Source organism: Leptonotus elevatus, chromosome 1, assembly GCF_054856555.1.
Source record: "Leptonotus elevatus isolate MCC_2025b chromosome 1, RoL_Lele_1.0, whole genome shotgun sequence".
NCBI lineage: Eukaryota > Metazoa > Chordata > Actinopteri > Syngnathiformes > Syngnathidae > Leptonotus > Leptonotus elevatus.
Genome location: NC_141239.1, coordinates 40,357,381 through 40,376,153, shown reverse-complemented (window position 1 = coordinate 40,376,153; position 18,773 = coordinate 40,357,381). Strand labels below are relative to the sequence as shown.

Sequence of the window (18,773 nt, the reverse complement as noted above, 5' to 3'; positions counted from 1 at the left end):
TAAATTCAGCAGAGAAAGGTACACGCATCAGAGGGAGGCACACGCGCAGTCTATACGCAGAAAGTCTTGTTGGAGTCCATGCAGGAGATTGACACACGCAAAGTGCATTTACAGTTAAAGGAACCGGAAGTTGATCTCTGGACTTGCGGTTGCGGATGATGTAATCGGCCACACAGGTGACATGGGCAATTGTAGAGTGCTTGGCACCCCCCGAATGTGCATCTATGTTTGCCCCCCCACTTCTTGTCACAGAATTGCAAGATGCGTTTTTAGGCCTGCCCACAAAAATCGAGTCTTTGGTTTTGGATTATAATAACCAATGGATATCAATCATCGATAATATATCCAGACTTTTTTGTCATATTACCAGGGGAAGGTATAGAACAATGGCATGACCATTTTGGGATCTAAAATGGTTGTTTCCTGTTGGGCCCTCATATTTGGTCCTGCAGATAGGGTTTAATGCGTGCCAAATGCAAGGTTTAGTGCCCCGCCATTGGCCCACTGGAGTCTCTTTACAACATTGCATTTTGGACCTGAGGCTACAGTGTTGTCTCTCTTGTTGACAATGTGCCTCGGGCGGAGTGTTTGTGACTTCGCCACAACGAGCATGCATTTTATCCCCACGTTCAAGAGGGGAGTTGCTGCGCTTGCCGCATTACACCAATAAAAAGATTTGTGGTCTGTATGACACAATTGGAACCGGGCTGATTTGAGCCCTGAAGCCAAATGCAGTGTGTTAGGAAGCCGACTGACAGTTCCGGAGAGAGCGTGAGGTGAGAAATCCCTTTCTAAATCTGCACTGATATCTTTGTACTTTGCCTTTATCTGAAGGCCATGACAATTTAAGTTCCTGCATGCTTGATTAATTGTGTGTGCGTGGGTGAAAAACGGGGTGAAGGAAGTCTTGGATGTCAGTGAATGGTCTGAAGGGTGAAGGACTCCCCCGACGCTTGTGCGGCCCCGAAGGATTCCTCCCCACTTCCTCTCTAAATACTCATCCCTACTACAATGCTGGGAAGAAATGTGTCATTAACAGGGGAGACCAAAATAATGTTTATGGGCTCAAGCAGCTCTGAAATCATTTTCCATATCAGTGCAACTGCATTGGCCCTGTGGGGGAGTAAATCAGATTTTCTCCTCCCTGTGCCAATGGGAAACATCATGGGAAAGAAAACAGATTGGATTGTTAGAGAGATGGCCTGGCGCAGCTGTGGGCGTCTTTATGTTTGGGTGTGTTACTGTCTGTGTGCGTGTGTGCGTGTGTGTGTGAAAGAGAGTGTGTAGGGGGAAGAGGAAGAAAGAAATCACAATTTTAAAAGCGGATGTTTAGCATGCGTGCGCGAGATGGATGAGCTCCACTATGATAATGGTGATTTTATGCCTCGGGAATAACGATCCGGAACGTAGGAAAGGGCTCTGAAAGCGTCTCATGTTACAATAGGTCAGTTAACAAGCCCGCTCGACAAACGTTTGGACAGGTAGCAAATGGCTTCCCTTGTGGAGGTGTAGAACTGCTCTGCATACAAAGAACAACGTGAGAGCTTGCAAGCCAGGCCTCCTGCATATTATCTTAACCAAGAGACAGACACTTTAGATTGGCTTTAACAGCCAGTCCAGGGTGGGGGAGTTGCTTAATAAAGTACAATGGAACTAAGGTGCTTGGAGAGTAAACACTCTGTAATGAGCTCGGACCAAAAGTATAGCACTCAGGTCTGGTTTAATATCTACTTCCTGTGACATCATAAACATTCTCATGAAGGCACCGTTACACGACTCTCTGTGGAGACCTTGCTTTTCTTGCCTGAGCTATTAAACCAAATCTGTGCGGTGGGTGTGGGAAGTTTGAGTGTACAAGTGTGGGTGGTGTAAAAAAGGAGGTAATGGGCCTTGTCCTGGTCTCATCCTGTTGCTGTTTCGAATCTGTCCTCCCACTCCCTCCTCTGTCCCAGCATGGAATGTCTACTTGTTCTCTACCAGTGAGGCCAATGACTCAACACATTACTACAATTTCTCATGGACCAAGCACCACTCAACATCAGTCACAAAGACAAGCTAAAACTGCACTTACCTTCAAAAAGCACCTTCCAATAGAAAACAGGCAGTAATAAACACAATTGGATCTATCATTGCCACAGGAACCCTGGTTTACTGACTTTGCGGCCTATGATACTGATCGGTATTACAGTCCACAGTCTTGCCCACAATTAAAGGTTCCGGGTTTGAATATCATTTTTGACTTTTCTCTCTAGAAGTGCAGGTTTTCTCCCACAGTCAGAAATCAGAAGACTCTGACTTGCCCAAATGTGTAACTCGGAGTGTACACTTGGCTGTCAAACTATGTAACGTGTGATTGACTGACGACCAGTCCATGATCTCCCTCTCGTCTTGTCCAAGGTCAGCTAGAATAGGCTCCAGCTTACGTGTAACCCTAACCAGGATAAGTGATATAGAAAAGGAGTTTCCTCTCTAGTGGACTTAAGAAACATCCCCTGACTCAAATTAAGTCTTTCCAAAATGACTGCCTGGTCCATGTCAGCACTGATGCTGTGTGAACACTTACTCTTTTTGCTGTGATTCTCAGAATTTGAGCACCACATGGAAAATGGACTTGGCTGCGAACAGGCAACAGTGCCAGCCGAAAATAACAACCAGAGCCACGGAAAAGAAAAGAGACAGAAGACGCCTCTTAACTGTTGAAGTAACTACAGAAAACTGAGGAGTGTAAAAAAAACAACTGAAATTATCCAGGGTATGGGTTAGGGAAAACATCTTAAAAAATATTTTTGGGGGGTGAAATGCAGGCAGAATATACTTTGCATGCTCACTCCATCCTAACTAAAAAAGATGACTTCCAACCGGTTTTCCCTATTGATACCTTTGCAAGGACATATCTTGTTCTTGTTTTTTCGATATGGTGGTTCAGCACAACCTTTTGAGGCATTTTTCAATTGTATATGTATGATGCTTCAGGTAGAGGGGAAAACAATCTCAGCATGCCTTTAGCGTGCCATTAATCACAAGAGAGTAGCTGACCAACGAAGCACTACATGCGCATGAGCCCCTAAAAGTCCCTGACACCACTATCTACACTTGGCTTAGCTCTCGGCCTTACCCATCATCTGGATGTTTCCCCTTGTAGTATAGAAAATCTCTCTGACTTTCCTCTACCGTCTATTCTTCCAATTGCTTCTCCTGTTTCTTTTCCTCCCCCGCATAAGATGACCACATCCACTAAACTCAGTCCACAGGCATGCAGAGTGGAGAGTGTCGGAGGCGTGCGCTGCTGGCACTTTCCCCCACCCTTGCACTGGGCCCTCTTCCAGGACTCGAGCGCCTGCTCACTCATTTAAGTATGGACGAGCCTCCAACAGAAAACGTGGGACTGTCTCTTACGTTCAGCCCTCGTGTTTGGTCACGCTGCTGCCATCCAATCCCAAAACACACCAGGGGTGTGAAGTAGGGTTGAAGTGTTTCTACCTTTTCACCAAGTGGTACAGTTCAATTCAACGTTTTGTCATAGTAAACCGCAATGTAGGGGGTGGCCATAGCAGTGTCTGCTATGTAAATAATGCAGCAAAGGACTTGAAGGTCACCCAGCAATATGTTGTTTTATCTTTGTAGTCTATGGTAAATTGTGTGCTTAGCTCTACCCTTCAGAAAACACTGCTCCTGTGGTTGGTACCACCCTAAGGGTGAAAAAACTGTACGGATACATTTTTGTGTATAATACACATTTTGATAATTACGTATGGAACAAAGCTGGAGAAAACTAGAACAAAGATGTCTGTGACAATTGTGCGAAGCAATCTGGCTACCAATTGAGTTAATGTTTTCAAGATGACTGTTCGAAGGAAATCCACCCCCCACCCCACCACCCACTTGAGTAGCCATTTCAAATTCCCGGTGTGTTTTATTGTGAGGAAGTCGATGCTGGGTTAGTCAGCGGCCCTCCTTGGTGGTGTGCACAGTCTGTCGGAGGCCACCGATGTATGCAGTATTTGCCCAGTTCAATCCGCTTACTGGTGTACAAAAATGTTGCACTGATTAAGGGACATGAGGTATTAAGTGGAAAGTTTTTGACGTCTGAAGGCTTGGGCAAGCATCAAGGACTGCACTGACAGGAAGTCAGATGAGCAACACACTCAGAGTCTGGATGGAAACTGACAAAGCCTTTGTGATGTTTTTACTTGGTAAGTAAACATTTTTCAGTCTTAATTCTTGTTTGAGTCTTAAAAAGTTAAGATAATCCAGTTGCTAGGTCAGGGAGCTGAAGAGTCCTATCCTTAATGGCGGTAGCAAAGTTCAGATATTGAACACAAATTTTCTAACATCTTGCCTTGCTTTGTCGGATAATATCAAAGACAGCTGTTGCACTCAGTTTGATGTCATCAGTTCATGGAATACAAGAAGTTGGAAAGGAACGTGTGCTAGGACATCATAAGCCCAGAGACCTGATTGTATAAGGTCTTCTGATCATGCAACTTCAACATGAGTTTTCGTACATTTGTTAGTAGACAGGATTATGCGACATCAATTTACCAGATTTTCATGAAGCTTTTCGAATGCCTAAGATTCAACCTTGGCGATGGTCTTGTTTCATTGAGTGTTATTCTAGTCTTAACTGTGTGTTTGTAGATAGGGTGTTGCATGTTTCTACTTTGTAACGTCTGTCTTGGTCACTTGCTGATGACTGTTGTTGTCACACCTGCAATATTCCCATCATCTCGTTAAACGTCAAATGCATCCCCCTGCCGTTGCTTTAATGGTGAGCATTCAGTCTCCTTGCCTCAAGCTCTGGTTCTCTTTTGTTCCCATGACAACGGGGCCTTTATCCTCCCTGCTTGCTGCTCACTCCGAACTGTCCATGGGGGCCTCCAGTCCATCTCCTCATGAATATGTGTGATGCTGCCGTTAGGAACAAACTGAGCTTCATTGTCCCTATATATCCAGTCAACACCTCCACCTCCAGACGTTTGTGTTGCACATTCGATTTAGGATGGCTCAGACTGGGAGGTGTATACAGCTCATAAAATGTTCCCTTCTGCCTTAATTCCCTAATGGGATTAATCTCCATCGTTGTGAGGAATGAGCACCAAATCAGTGCCTATACAAGTGCAGAACTGGCACCACTCAAGAACTGGAGCTGAAAATAGACAGAACATCGACACAGAGTTGGCTTGGTGTCAGCTGGCTCCTCAATAAGCTGCTAAGCAAGCAAATGTGGAAAGTTAACGCACTGATTTTCAAGTGACCCCCAATAACCCCTGTTCTTCACTACTTCGGATTGCTCTATGACCTCTTTTACAACGCGCACCTTCTTCAGCAGCAACACCTCCAATTCGTTCTGCTTCATGTTGTCACAGAATGAAGCAGACCATAGACGACTCTAATGCCACTTTTCCATTAGCCCCGCACGACACGCTACCACACCACACTGTACGGAACGGCACTACACGGCCTCCATTGCCTTTCCACTGCAGCAGGCGCGCGGCGGGAAGGGGGCAGGATCATTTGAACTGTCCAAGCCAAGCTTGCACTCCCACAGTGCATGCGGCTCGCCATAACATTTCACGAGTGGCAAGTCGCGCGAACATTGAACCATATTTACAATTTCATATGGACCACCATGGATGAAATATTGCGATCTTGATTTCGCGACTAGCTCGCGAAGCTATTTCTGAATGGAGAGCTCAGCCCCTTTCATTTAACTGCCGCTGAAGCTCTCATTCAAGTGAATGGGAACATACGACCAGGCGAGTGGTGTGCATTCGCGATTTTTTTTAACCACAGTCATTCCAAATCCTACCTTTTAAATTGTAAAAATAGTTCAGCGTTGTTGTAACACATTATTATATTTATTGTATAAACTGTATAAACTGTATTTTTATGACTTTGGCAAAGACTGGGGGGCGCCCCTTGCCTCGCTTGCATAAAATAAGGAAATGGGCGTGTTCCACGGCGTTGCTTGCTGCGTTGCTGTCGACCAATCAGATGACAGTGACAACACGGCCCCACTCGGCGTTAGACGACCGGAGCTGCAGAACCACCTCCGAGATTGTTCTAAAAAGCGGTTCCGTTGTAACCGCTTGGCCCCGAAAACGTCCGATGGAGACGCGGACATCTGAGGACAAAAAATGCCGCTTCAGTGTGGAACCGGTCCGGTGGAAAAGCGCCATAAGTGGCATGATGTGGATTAAGAAAACCAGAACATGGACCTATGTTTCCAATTTGAGGACATAGCGTCAAAATACAGATTGGATTATTGCAAGGTCTGATCCGGTTCGTTTTGATAAATGGGGCCACCTTGTCGTCTCAGAGGTTTTTCATCAAGTACTGCTCTTCCATAAATGTCTTGTTGCTTGACATCCAGACACTCCTTTTCTGTGTTTTCTCCCTTGTCATCCTCGCAGAGACACCTTTCTCCGTTGCTGTGCACAAAAAGGCCTTGCTGTCACTCCCGATGTCTCTCTAACCCTTTCTTTTTCTCCAGGGCGACACTGTTAATAATGCAAGAGGATTAGCTGATTTATGTGAGCCGGAGGCACCGAGGAGGCTTGGGTACCTCGAGGGGAAATGAGCAGAAAAAAGGCCAGGATAGTGTATATATGGTAGATGGCAACGTTGTACAGCAGTTGTGGGTGTCTGAATGATGCGGCCTGGATGTGTGCCTGGCAACCATGCTGGCAATAATCCATCCCCACTGTCCTCAACCCCCACCCCTGTCTTCTTTGGAGCTGTGACAGGGCTTTACTGCAGGCACTCGGGTGATTTGAGGTGGCACCAGAGATGGGGGCGATAGGGTGGGGGTACAATCCAGGAAAGCTACGACATTGTAGCGCGTCAGCAGGCTGCTGCACAATGCCTCCTGTCACTAACACCTATTCCAGACTGCCTGAATCACTGTACCACAAAACAATGATAAAACAGCAGCCCCTTTGTTAAAGACAGAATTTTTCCAAGTTTGTTGGGGGAACAACTCTCCGTGCCAATATTTCACCTTGGATGAAGTATCAAAGCGAGGACAATACTTTTGTAAATGGTAAATCTCAGATTGGAGGGAAATGACGTTTCGCAAAACACACATGTCGAAAGCAGTCAGAAAATTATTTTGCACATCACAATTAGGGCTATCAAATATTTTTAGAAGCAATTAATTTATCGATTATTCCATCGATTAATCAAATAATGGAATAAAATTTCACTTTTTTCCCCATTACTGTTGATACAATTATTTTGGTTTGGTTCAGATGTCTTATTTTGAGTCATCATAAAAGATAAACAGTCTGATTTCATTATGGACGAATCAGGCGGAGAGTTAGAGAATAACTACTGTTGAGAGGTTGAAATCAGAAGATTTGGATAATTTGAATTTAAACAATAGCTCAAATGGTTAGAAAAAATATTATTGAACTCTATTAAAATAGTTGTTAATTTAATAATCGATTAGTTTCCGAGGCGGCACGGTGAATGACTGGTTATCACATCAGTCACCTCAGTGCAGAGGTCGTGGGATTTAATCCGGCCCTCATGGGTGGAGTTGCATGTTCTCCTCGTGCCTGCGTGGGTTTTCTTCGGGTACTCCGGTTTCATCCAAGGTCCTAAAAAATTGCATGGTAGGTTAATTGAACACTCTGAATTGTCCCGCGGTGTGTTTGTGAGTGTTAATGAATGTTCGTCTGTTTGTGCCCTGCGATTTTCTGGCAAGCACTTCAGGTACCCCGCCTACTGTCCAAAGACAACTGGGATAGGCTCCCGTGAGGACAAGCGGTTCAGATAATAGATGGATGGATTAGTTGTCGATTCATTGGTTAATTTTGACACCTCTAGTCACAATGGACGCTGTTCGTTGCAGTCTTTCATCTATCGCTGATTCTTAGACGTCATGTCTGTGTGTGATAGCATTATAGCCTCTGTTTGTTGTGCTCTATGTAAAAAGAACTCTCTTCATAAAACACAGCAGTGGATAGGGGTTGAAACATGGAATTTTGCTGTCCTTGCCAGGAAACCAAACCAAGAAATGTTCCATAAATAAATGAATTAAAAAGCCATTACTTTCATTTCCGGTAGATTCTTGAATTGCTCCCTGGGGACAAATAAGGCTTCTTTTTCAATTCAATTTAATAGAGATTTTAATGGAGATTTAGATTTGTGTGTGTTACTTTACATGGAAATGAGCTATAGTACATGCAAATTGTGGCTTCACATGAAGCTGTCTACATGGGATCCAATATGATTTACACACAGCATTCCCAGCACAACGCAGGATACACACGTGTGCATGAGTGCTGCCTTCATACATAAGCAAGACACTTCACGGTCATGCGACTTGGGTGTGGGTAGTGGGCAAATAATGGCAATGCAATTTAAGCATTGTTTAATGAGTGTGTTTTCCCTGGCTTGCCCAGCAATGCATAATAGACAATCAGCTCCACAATACCATCCATATTCGGCGTTGTTACAAATGGTCAATTACTCATTGCAATCTTGTTTAACACACACTTCCAGCAGCCAGAGACAGATTTCTTTGCTGGTGCAAATATTACGGCAGAGAACAAGGATGAATGCGATGGTAAGCGTCAGAAACTGAAAGAACTGTGAGACGATTGTCATGTATCACCAGTGTAACAGGAGGTGATGTAATTGTGAAGCAGAAGCCACAAAGGAGAAAGTAATAGACCCTGATGAGGCCCTTCCTTCATGTTTTTGTTTTGGTGCTCCCTGTATTTGCAAAGCATGCCATAAAATGGGATTGTTAACCTTTAAGAATATGGCACCAGAACAATCCTGTTAAGTTTTGGAATTAGAGAAGAAAATAAAGGCTTCTCAAAAAAAGATGTATTGCCACTGAAAAAGATTGCATGGGGGTAGTCAAAAGAAATACATTATTGTTGTTTTTTTTATTTTTTATGTTTGTGTGTATATATATATATATATATAATTATTTTTTTATGTCAAGTTTTCAGACTTTCCTACTATGTCTTTTAAAGTGACGGTGCGTTTATTTTTTCACATTAATAAAATAAAAGCACATTAAGGTAGTGTTCTGGTTCCTAATAAGATTTAAGGGGTTCACAAACTTATTTTATTGGATTGTAGAGTAATATTATTTATCATTAATTTATGTACAGTTAGGCGGTTACAGCAATAGACGCATTTTTGTGCATTGGATCCCTTGAGGAACTAAATTTCTATTTTGGGAATGATTTCATTAAGGTATAGTCAAGTTTAGGATGACATAACTTGAGCTTTGAGAGATGGGAATGCTTATTACATACCACCGCAAGTGTATTTTTGCTTGCTGAGATGGGACCAAGAAAAATGTCTAAATTTAACTAAAGAAAAAAAAAGGGTGGGATTGTCTGATTGCTGCTGTAAAATTGGAAGATTAGAGAAGTAGAACAGATCGGTGAGAGATAATAGAGGGAGGACAGAAGAGAGAATGGAGGGAATGAGAGTTGGGGGGGGGGGCACACTGGGGAACAGAAGCGAAAGTGTGTGAGAGCAAGCGGGAGCGAGCCTGGAAAAGTGTGTGCTCAGCTGTGAGAGGAGACCTCTGTGTGCCCGCAGGGAGAGGCGGAGTGAGAGGAGAGAGGACCACGACTCTTGTTGTCAGCGCGCATGAGTGTTACGCTCTCATCACAAACATACACGCACACATTGTGGTGCGGTCGTTCACCCCTCTCCTCGGGCCAGCGTTCAAATACGCCACAATTAATATTTACGCCTTGAAGTCAGTCAGCCTTGGAATCTACATGTAGCGTTTTATTTTGGTGTCAAATTGTCTCCTTACACTCAGCATACTCTCTGCAGTACAGTATTAGGTTGTTGTTGAGCAGTAGGCTGCTACCAGGGTTGGGAGGGTTACTTTTAAAATGTATTCCATTACAGTTACAAGTTACCTGCTAAAAAATGTAGTTAGCAACGTAATCCAGGTACCATAATATTAAAGTAATGTAACTTGATTACTTTTGGATTACTTTTGGATTACTCTAATACCGAGTATGCTCATGAAGACAAAATCTTTTTTAGCTGATTACATAACGGCGGTACATGTATTCCGTTACTCCCCAAGCCTGGCTAGTACTTAGCTTGCTATGTTAGCTTCGGTTAGCTTGCCATGTTTAGTTAGTTTTGTTAAGTCAGATTTTCTGTTTTTGATAGCGAGCTGCAGGCACTCTCCCAGTGCACCTGAGCTCACCATCCTCATGGTTTATTGTAGTTTTAATGTGACTTTGAGTGTGAATGGCTTTAAAAGGTGGGGCAAGGCCTGGTGAGTGATGTGGGCGCCAGTGCAGAGTTGTGCATTGAGTGCCTCAGTGTGAGATGTGGCCATCAGCAACCTTCCTCCTTGTTCAACGCTATCGTTTCAAAAATAATTTCTACAGAGAGAGACATGATTACTGTACTGTACTGAGTGCATCTCAAAGTGACACTGTCCCTTTATACAGCAGTTCCGGTTACACATGTCCATATATGGTCAAACCATTTGTTTCCACTTCCATGAAAATGTTGACAGACATGTCAGATGATTGTTGCTCCGTTCGCTGAATAACCACAAATCAAAGGGTCTGTTTTGTCTCCTTCGTACAGGCAGTGGATTGATGGGAAATTCCTCCGCCTCCTTCATGGGGACCTTTCTGGCCAGCAGTCTTGGCTCGCCAGCTTCCCACCCGGCTCACCATTCCCGGCCGCCCTCCTCGCCTTCTTCGCCCTCCTTCCGGGGCGGACCCCATTCCAGCGCATCGCAAATCTGGTTCTCCCATTCGCATGAAGGTATCTCATCAGCACACATGTGCATAAAAAACACACCCCACCAACCTCTTTCCTACTGGGTGCTATTGTTCTTTATTTTTAGGCTACACTTGCTTTTTTTTTTTAACTAAACACGTCTTGTAATCGCGCCGGCTCCTGCCCTTTTATTTAGGCATCAAAATAGGCCCCAGGCCCAGTATGTTTGGGACGGAAGGCTTGTGCCACAGTTTCTGGCCAGGGACATGAGAGTCAAAAGTTCAGCCAGGGAATCTTGCGGTACTCGCAGCGCGTCAGGCGGAACGCCTCTGGAACAGCACTCGTAAATTTGGGCCAGTAAAACGTTTTCCTGGTGTCCCTCCCAACACTCGACATTAAAAAGACAAAACCGGGTCGCACACACGTCGCATGTGCAAAGTCAGTCAAATGAAAACACATGCTTTCTGTATAAGGTTGCTCAAGTATTCAGTGAATTAAAATGTGTCAATATATTGGGATATCTAATGGCTGAGCACAATAAAACCTACATTAATATGTGAGAATTTTCTTGTTTTCTGCTCTGAAACGATGACTACCTGCCAAACTGTTGCCAATTCGAAACGATGTTTTTAGCAACATTTTGACATACTTAACTGGCATTCTACTGCAGAATAAATAAAATTGGTTGATTAAAATGTGTTTTCTGTAAAAAATAATAAATATAAAATAAAATATTGTACTTCAGTTTAGGAGTAAAATAAAATATACTGTATATATTTTAATAATTAAATAAAAGTAATCAATAAATAATGCACTATATATATATATATATATATATACACACACACGCACACACACATATATATACATATATAACACTTTAAACAATATGTCAATGAAATCAAAAACAATTTTCAAAATATTGACAAGACTAAATTTGTATAACATCTGTTTAACTTATAACATGAAAGTAAGGTTAATAATATACATTAGAGAACAGAATTTTCAGTTTTATTCAAATTAGGGTGATGCAAAAATGAGTACACCCCACTGAAAGTCTCTGGAGCAAAGCCCAAAAAGCCCAAATTTTAGACTACAAACGTCTACAGCTGAGTCAATTATTCATTACACAGGTGTCAAGCAGACTGTTGACTATAAATTGGTCTTACTTAAAGAAAACACTTTCCCATTTCATGCTGTTAGCAATGGCACTACACGGAAGAGAAATGTCACAGGACCTCATGGCATCATGAATTCACAGCTGTATTTATTGCTCAATTTTGAAAGAAAAGATGCTGCCATCAACTCCATGCCTTTGGTCGTCGTGCACTTTTCCAACATGACAATGATCCTAAGCAGACATCTAAGGCCACTGTTGGAATTCTGAAAACGAACCAGGTGAAAGTGATTCAGTGGCCAAGTATGTCTCCTGATCTGAACCCAATTGAACACCTATGGGGAATTCTAAAGAGAAAAGTTGAGCATCACTCTCCATCCAGCATCCAGTCTCTAAAAGAGGCCATTCTTGAAGAATGGAAAAAGATTGATGCAACAAAATGTACCCGCCCCGCTGCAATATAATTGGCTGCAGTGTCGCTGGAAGGATATGACGCATATGCTATGACGCGTGCTGTAATCATGGACGCCGCCTTATTGGGTTAGCGTTCATGAGGGGGGACAAAAAGAGTTCCGTGAAAGGACCAAACGGAACGCAGACAGACCGAACCGAAATTATTTAACCGATCGGCTTGAACGGTTTTCAAAAAACGGTTTTCAGAAATTGTCATAGCTTGCCCTTCCCATGACCCTAATGGCAACAAGCACCGTAGAAAGTTTATGTGGTCGGGTGGATTGAAATAGGTGAAAGTGGTTTTAACATTCTTACACAAGTGTATAACCCGCTGTCTAGTAAAAGTTAAAAATAATAAACTGTGTATGCACCCTGGACTACAAATGTGCAAGGATTACTCGTTTCGCCTGGGAGGCAAGTCTCTTCATATTAAGACTAAAAACAGAAGACTTTGTGGTGTGGTGTACGTTCTGTACTTGCCCTTTTTAATGTTTATGTTGTCGTATTTTCATTTAAGCTATATATCACAAACTAGTACCCTTCTGTGATGGCATCATGAAAAAGCACACACACCAAAAACGTTTTTGTTACTTTAGAGGTCCAAGTTGTTTCAACCTTATATCGCTTTCAAATCATTTTGTTTCATATTAACTTCCAGTGACTACTACATAATTGGCAATCTGTTGTTAATTATGTTATCATGGAGCAACTTATGCGCACAGAGTCTGTGAGTTGGTTGTATTTCAGTCATCTTGCTTTTAATTATATTTAATTACCCTGAAGTGGGGAGGTGTGGTTACTGATCAGTGGCAGCCCACATAAGCAACATGTGCAGTGTGCCTACTAAAGTGAATAAGGCTAAAAATACTTATGATAGCTTTAACTCTACTTCTGCCACAAGTTGCTTGCCTCCATGCAACACAGATGTGAAGCAATTCTCAGGAACCACCCATCCACCCACTTTCTGTAGCGCTTATTCTCATTAGGGTTGCGGGTGAAGCTGCTCGAGCCTATCCTAGCTAACTTTGAGTGCGGCATGTTAGCTTAGCGGCTAGCATACCCTGGGTAGTTCCCGAGCAGCTGGGAAAGCAGGGAGGGTGGATGACTGTTCAACAGCGACACATGTATGTAAGGTATGTGCATGAATACATTTCCACAGAGGTTTGATGATGACATCATCAACAAGTGTTATCACGATTGGTCGGTAGAATATATACCATTAGGCCAATATAGAGTCTTTGATTAACCTAACATGTATGAAGAAGAAAGCTGTAATACCAGGAGAAAACCAACACATGCTAACTACACAACATGCTAACCACTAGTCCACTGTGTTGCCCTTCTCAGAAAACACTTAGGCCTACACTATTGGTTCATTGATTCACAAGAAAGCAACATCTACAAACATTTTGTATCATACAAGGCCGATGCTTAAAATTAAAGAGACAATGCATTTGCATGGACGGAAATAAAAGCTATTACAAGCTATATGATTTTAACATTTAAATTATACACAAGTGTTGTGTGTATTAAAACATTGTGCTGATACTGTAGTTAAGCTCCGTAGTGAATCCTTAGCCACAGCATTCGTACCATCCAAAGTATTTTCTCTCAAAACTGAAATGGTGAACTTGAGTGTTTCTTTCCACTGTTTGATTGTCCAAGATATTTGATTCTTGTGGAAAGTAGACTAATATTAACAAGAGTGATGATGATAATGCCAAGCCTAATAAAAGTAATGGAGGTGATTACGAGCAGGATTATTACTCGGTAGGCAATGGAAGCCATTATCTGTATTGCAGTTTAATAGCATATAACGCACTAAGTGTATGATTGAATCCAGACTGTTCATCAGCCGCATTCAGCTGGTCTCTCCTCAAGATAATTGCATATTGTCTTTTTGCGTGTTTTGCATAAAAAGCAAGTCATCAAAATGAGCAGATCAATTACCACACAATCGCGCCTCCTCTCCCTGGGTATCGGCAGGACCCCTACCGTCAAGCATGCAAGGCACTGATTTGGGTGTCACTTCAATAATAATCACTGGATCTTTTTTCGGGGCCTGATAAAGGCTTCTTACATGCAAGTGTAAGCAGACTTGCTCACATTCTGAGTCAAAATAGATCTCTAGTTTGGTCCTTGCTAGAAATAAAGTGCATCAAAAATCTAGATATGTTATAGGATTTCATTAAGTGCATCAAAAATCTAGATATGTTATAGGATTTCATTAAGTGCAGATGTGCATGGGAAAACTGTTTTGAACCCCCAATGTCTTTGCGTGGATTTATCGACTGTTTATTAAAAACATTAACGTCAGAATGGCGCTAGGGTGCCACCCCTGCTGAGCCGCAAAGAAATTAAGTTATACAATATGGAATATTTGTGAGTTTTAAAAGTGGAATGCACCCAGGATTCATAAAAGATGACAAAATTATGAACATGTCTGCACGTGGGTTGCTTTGGTCGATAGAAAAATTGCCAAACAGGCGTCGAGTCTCTGTTGAATTTGGGCCAATTTGTGATTCAAGATGGAACACATGACATAAACTTTATCTTTTTTGGTCACAATTTCTCAAACAGTACGCAGCACCAATCATAAGTTGGCGTGCGGGGTTTCGCAGTCGATAAAATATGCTTGTGGACTGTGACATCAATGGCTTTGTTGTGGTTGTGAAGTACATAAATAAAGAAACGGCGAGAGCAGCCCACTTTGGGCCTTGGTCGTTCTCAACATGTAGCAGACTGTTTCATTTATAGCGAGAGCACCTCAGAACACTTGATTCATAGCTAGTGTCCACATTAGGGGGGAAAAAGGCCAGAGTACGCTTACTTCTCAAATTATTGAACAGTTAGACCAGTGGTGTCCAAACGTGGTCCTTGAGGGCCAGTAGTCCTGCAGGTTTTGGATGTTTCTCTTCTCCAACACAGCTGAAGCTCATCAGGAAGCTCTGCGTAAGCCTGATAACGATCCTGTTGATTGGAGGTGTGTTCGAGCAGGGAAACATCCAAAACCTACAGAACTCCGGCCCTCCAGGACCGAGCCTGGACACCTATGAGTGAGACATTGCCTGCACTGTGGAATCCGTGAGTCTTGCTTAGAATCGTTAAGAGAGTCTGATGAGGCGACAAAGTGACAAATCACGAGTATCTCATCCGTGAAAACAAGGTGGCGCTCACAATAACAAGGTTAAGATTCCAGAGATGCTGTGGGCCCTTGGTGTTAGGGCTGCACAAGTGATCAACTTTTAAACATGATTACAAATTTGGCTGGCATGGTTAAGCTAACCTGATCGCCTGTGATATTTACATGTGCAACCCCTGGTAAAAAAAAAATGGAATCATCAGTCTCACGAACGTCATAAGTACTAAAGACATGACACAGTTTGTCACATTATTTACTTCAATTCCATTGCCATTGCGCTGCTCCTTGTGTGCTTACCTTCGCCTCCTGGAGGCAGTCTAATACAGATATAAAGAGAAACAGGGAAACAGTCACAGGTTATTTGCCTGTAAGCCGCAGTAATATTAGGTGTTCTTCGCAGAGAGATTACGTTTGTGAGAATTGTTGTATTGTCTGTGCTGCTGCACTGCCATATTTAAATATCCGTAGGACAACCCAAATGCTATTCATTAACCTGTTCATAGTGTTCCTCAACCTGTTTTAGTATTAAGCTGGTAGACTTTGAAGCAAAAGTTATGTGGTTGTTTGAAATACACAACTTGCAATTCTCATTGTTTAGTTTACCTGTAAAATTCAAGTGGGATTGGCAATAAATGGCTTGAAAGCTCATTTTAGATGAGCAAAAAAAGAAAAGAAAAAAAACATTACTTGGCTGTAGCCAGCAGAGGTGCTGTTGATTAAGTCAAGTAGTTTAGAAGAATACTAACATGGGAAATTGAGCAACAGTCGCAACAATGGCGGTGTTGATATTCAGCACAATACGACCATTGAAACGAGATTTGAGAATATTCAGACAGATGGTTAATGTTCTGCTCGAATTGATCAAATGCCCAAAATATGTTTGATTGGATTTCAGTGATCCATTTGAAGCTGGTTTATCATTACAATCTCTGTAGCAATATGGATAAAACTAAGCAGTGATATTGCTACCTATTTCATGCTGCCTTCCTGAGGTGAAATGGAAGGGTTTAAATTTATGTGCTCCGTTCTCAAAGGGTTATTACATCATTCTGCTCGAACTCGCTGAAGTGGGACACTGCCATGTTCATAGTAAAGGTTTACCCACCAATTGCAGTTTCAGGTATTCAAATAATGACGTATGACAATTGCTTTCAACACAAAAGGGTTAAGGGTGGGTGAATCTCGGGTGCTAAACGTTGGTTGCGGTTATTCCCTTGGTGGTGTTACTCCGCCTGATACTACGTCGGTACGACGCAAGAACCGGGGAAAAATTCCATTAGTTGGCTAGGGTGAACAGCGCTGATATTCATCCATCAATTTTTTTTAGCGCTTGTCCTCATTAGGGTCGCATGTGAGCTGGAGCCTTTCCCAGCTGGCTTGGGGCGAAAGGCGGGGTACTCCCCGGACTGGTCGGCGGCCAATCGCTGGCACAAGCTCATTGTAAAAGAGATTACTATATTAATTAAAAAAATAAAAATAAAGCCACAACGATGACAAATATGGGAACGATTATGAATAAGCAGTCAGCAAAATAAATCATTTAAATTTACTGCATGAATTTGTTTCACATTCAGTCCATTCAGATCTGATATTCTTTTTGTTTGCCACCAGTTCCTTTTTCTCCCCTCCAGTACGGAAAACGCTAAAGGCTGATGTCATGATTTATTCACCACGTTTTCCATCCAATTCCATGTGTTTGGAAGCGGTTTTGCACTGTTTTATGTTTTTAGTCTTTGCACTTTAAGTACAAATGTAAAAAGTATATAGAAGAAACACACAAAAAAATCTGCCAGTGTGTGATTGTGGCTCAAAACAAAGCATTACATGTGCTTTTCAAAGACTCTGTTTGACAACCAACTCAAAGGCAAAATTCAGGGTTCCTTGCAGGCTTCGGGCCAGCTGGCTTGGATCCAAACGACCTCTTCGTTTTTGCCAGCAATAATCTGACGCCATACTTTTCATTGATATCCACTCCATTTCCCCAACACACCTATCTAATCCACTTTGGTTTGTTTCGCCTTTCCAAGCCTATCTTCAGTTGTCCATCTTTCCCATCTGTGAGCAGTTGATGGCTTTCTCCCTTTGTGGGATTTAAAATGTCAACCTACCCCCACCCCCAAGTCGCCACCGTTCCTCTCTTGCCTCTTTAATTCTCCCTCTCTGACGAGCTGGTTTGCATCCCTTCCTTTCAATTAGTCAGACCTGGAGAGATGCACCGCCGTGTTGCCCCTCCTCCGCCAAACAGTTTTCATCTCCTCTCCTCCCTTTCTGTGTCTTGATGCTTCTGTCAATTTTTCTCAATTAGCTGAGCTAACGGCACGCTCCTCCTCGCCGCATTTGATGCAATTTCCTGAAGCATCTTGCCGTTGTTAGCGGCACAAGAAAATAGAGGGTCATTCCATGACAAATCACGCAACAAAAAAAAAACATTTTTTTTTAACCAGGCAAGTTTTGATTTTAATGAAACTTGATGTACTTGTAGATATAAATGAAAAAAAATGCTAATCTTTTACACTGTCTAAAACAAAAAATAGTTTCAGGGAGGTAATGGTTTTATTTAGCAGCAATAAAGATTCAAAGTATCCATACCCTCAGATATTCATTGAATATTCATTGAATACAGTAGTCATTGAAAAATTAATGTTCATTGAATATTCATTGAATCCCACTGGGTGATTTGGCACAGAATTACCCCAGAGAGAATAGTAGAAACTCAAAAATCAAAGGCCCTAATGGACCAAAATCTCAGTGAAATATGCCTCAAAACTCTATATATACTATATATATATATATATATATACATATATATATATATATATATATACTATATATATATATATATATATACATATATATATATATATATATATACATATATATATACATATATATACATATATATACATATATATATATATATATATATATATACATATATATATATATATATATATATATATATATATGGGTTAATAAAGGTTTATAATGGCAAGAAATGTACTTTTGATGTGAGTCTTTCACTTTCTATTGTTTCCTATGTTGTAAAATTATTTTGCAATGGAGGTTAACCAGCATCCCAGAGCAGATTGTATTCAACCTTTACAGTCCCATTGTATATCAACAATCGGCTTTTATAGTTCCACTGTATTTTGACAATCAACTTTTATGGTTCCACTATACATAAGCAATCAGTCTTTATGGTTCCACTGCTGCGATGTTCTGGCAACCAGTTTAGGGTGTACTGTCTCTCGCACTGAAGTCAGCTGGGATAGGATCCAGCATGTCCATTACCCTGGCGGTCCAGAAATTGGATGGGTGGATGGATGGATG

At 42.0% G+C, this 18,773-nt stretch overlaps 1 protein-coding gene across 4 annotated transcripts in view; it reads left to right on the top strand.

The window, feature by feature from the left end:
- The window catches only part of bahcc1a (BAH domain and coiled-coil containing 1a), a 74,073-nt gene that overhangs the window by 31,489 nt on the left and 23,811 nt on the right, over nucleotides 1-18,773 (top strand). For 3 of the 4 annotated variants that reach the window (XM_086057735.1, XM_086057744.1, XM_086057727.1), the window contains exon 3: nucleotides 10,594-10,776. In XM_086057735.1, coding sequence (XP_085913861.1) covers nucleotides 10,594-10,776 — 183 coding nt within the window. Of the gene's footprint in view, nucleotides 1-10,593; nucleotides 10,777-13,299; nucleotides 13,435-18,773 lie in introns of those variants that run through there. The other variant, XM_086057751.1, reaches the window with a different exon arrangement.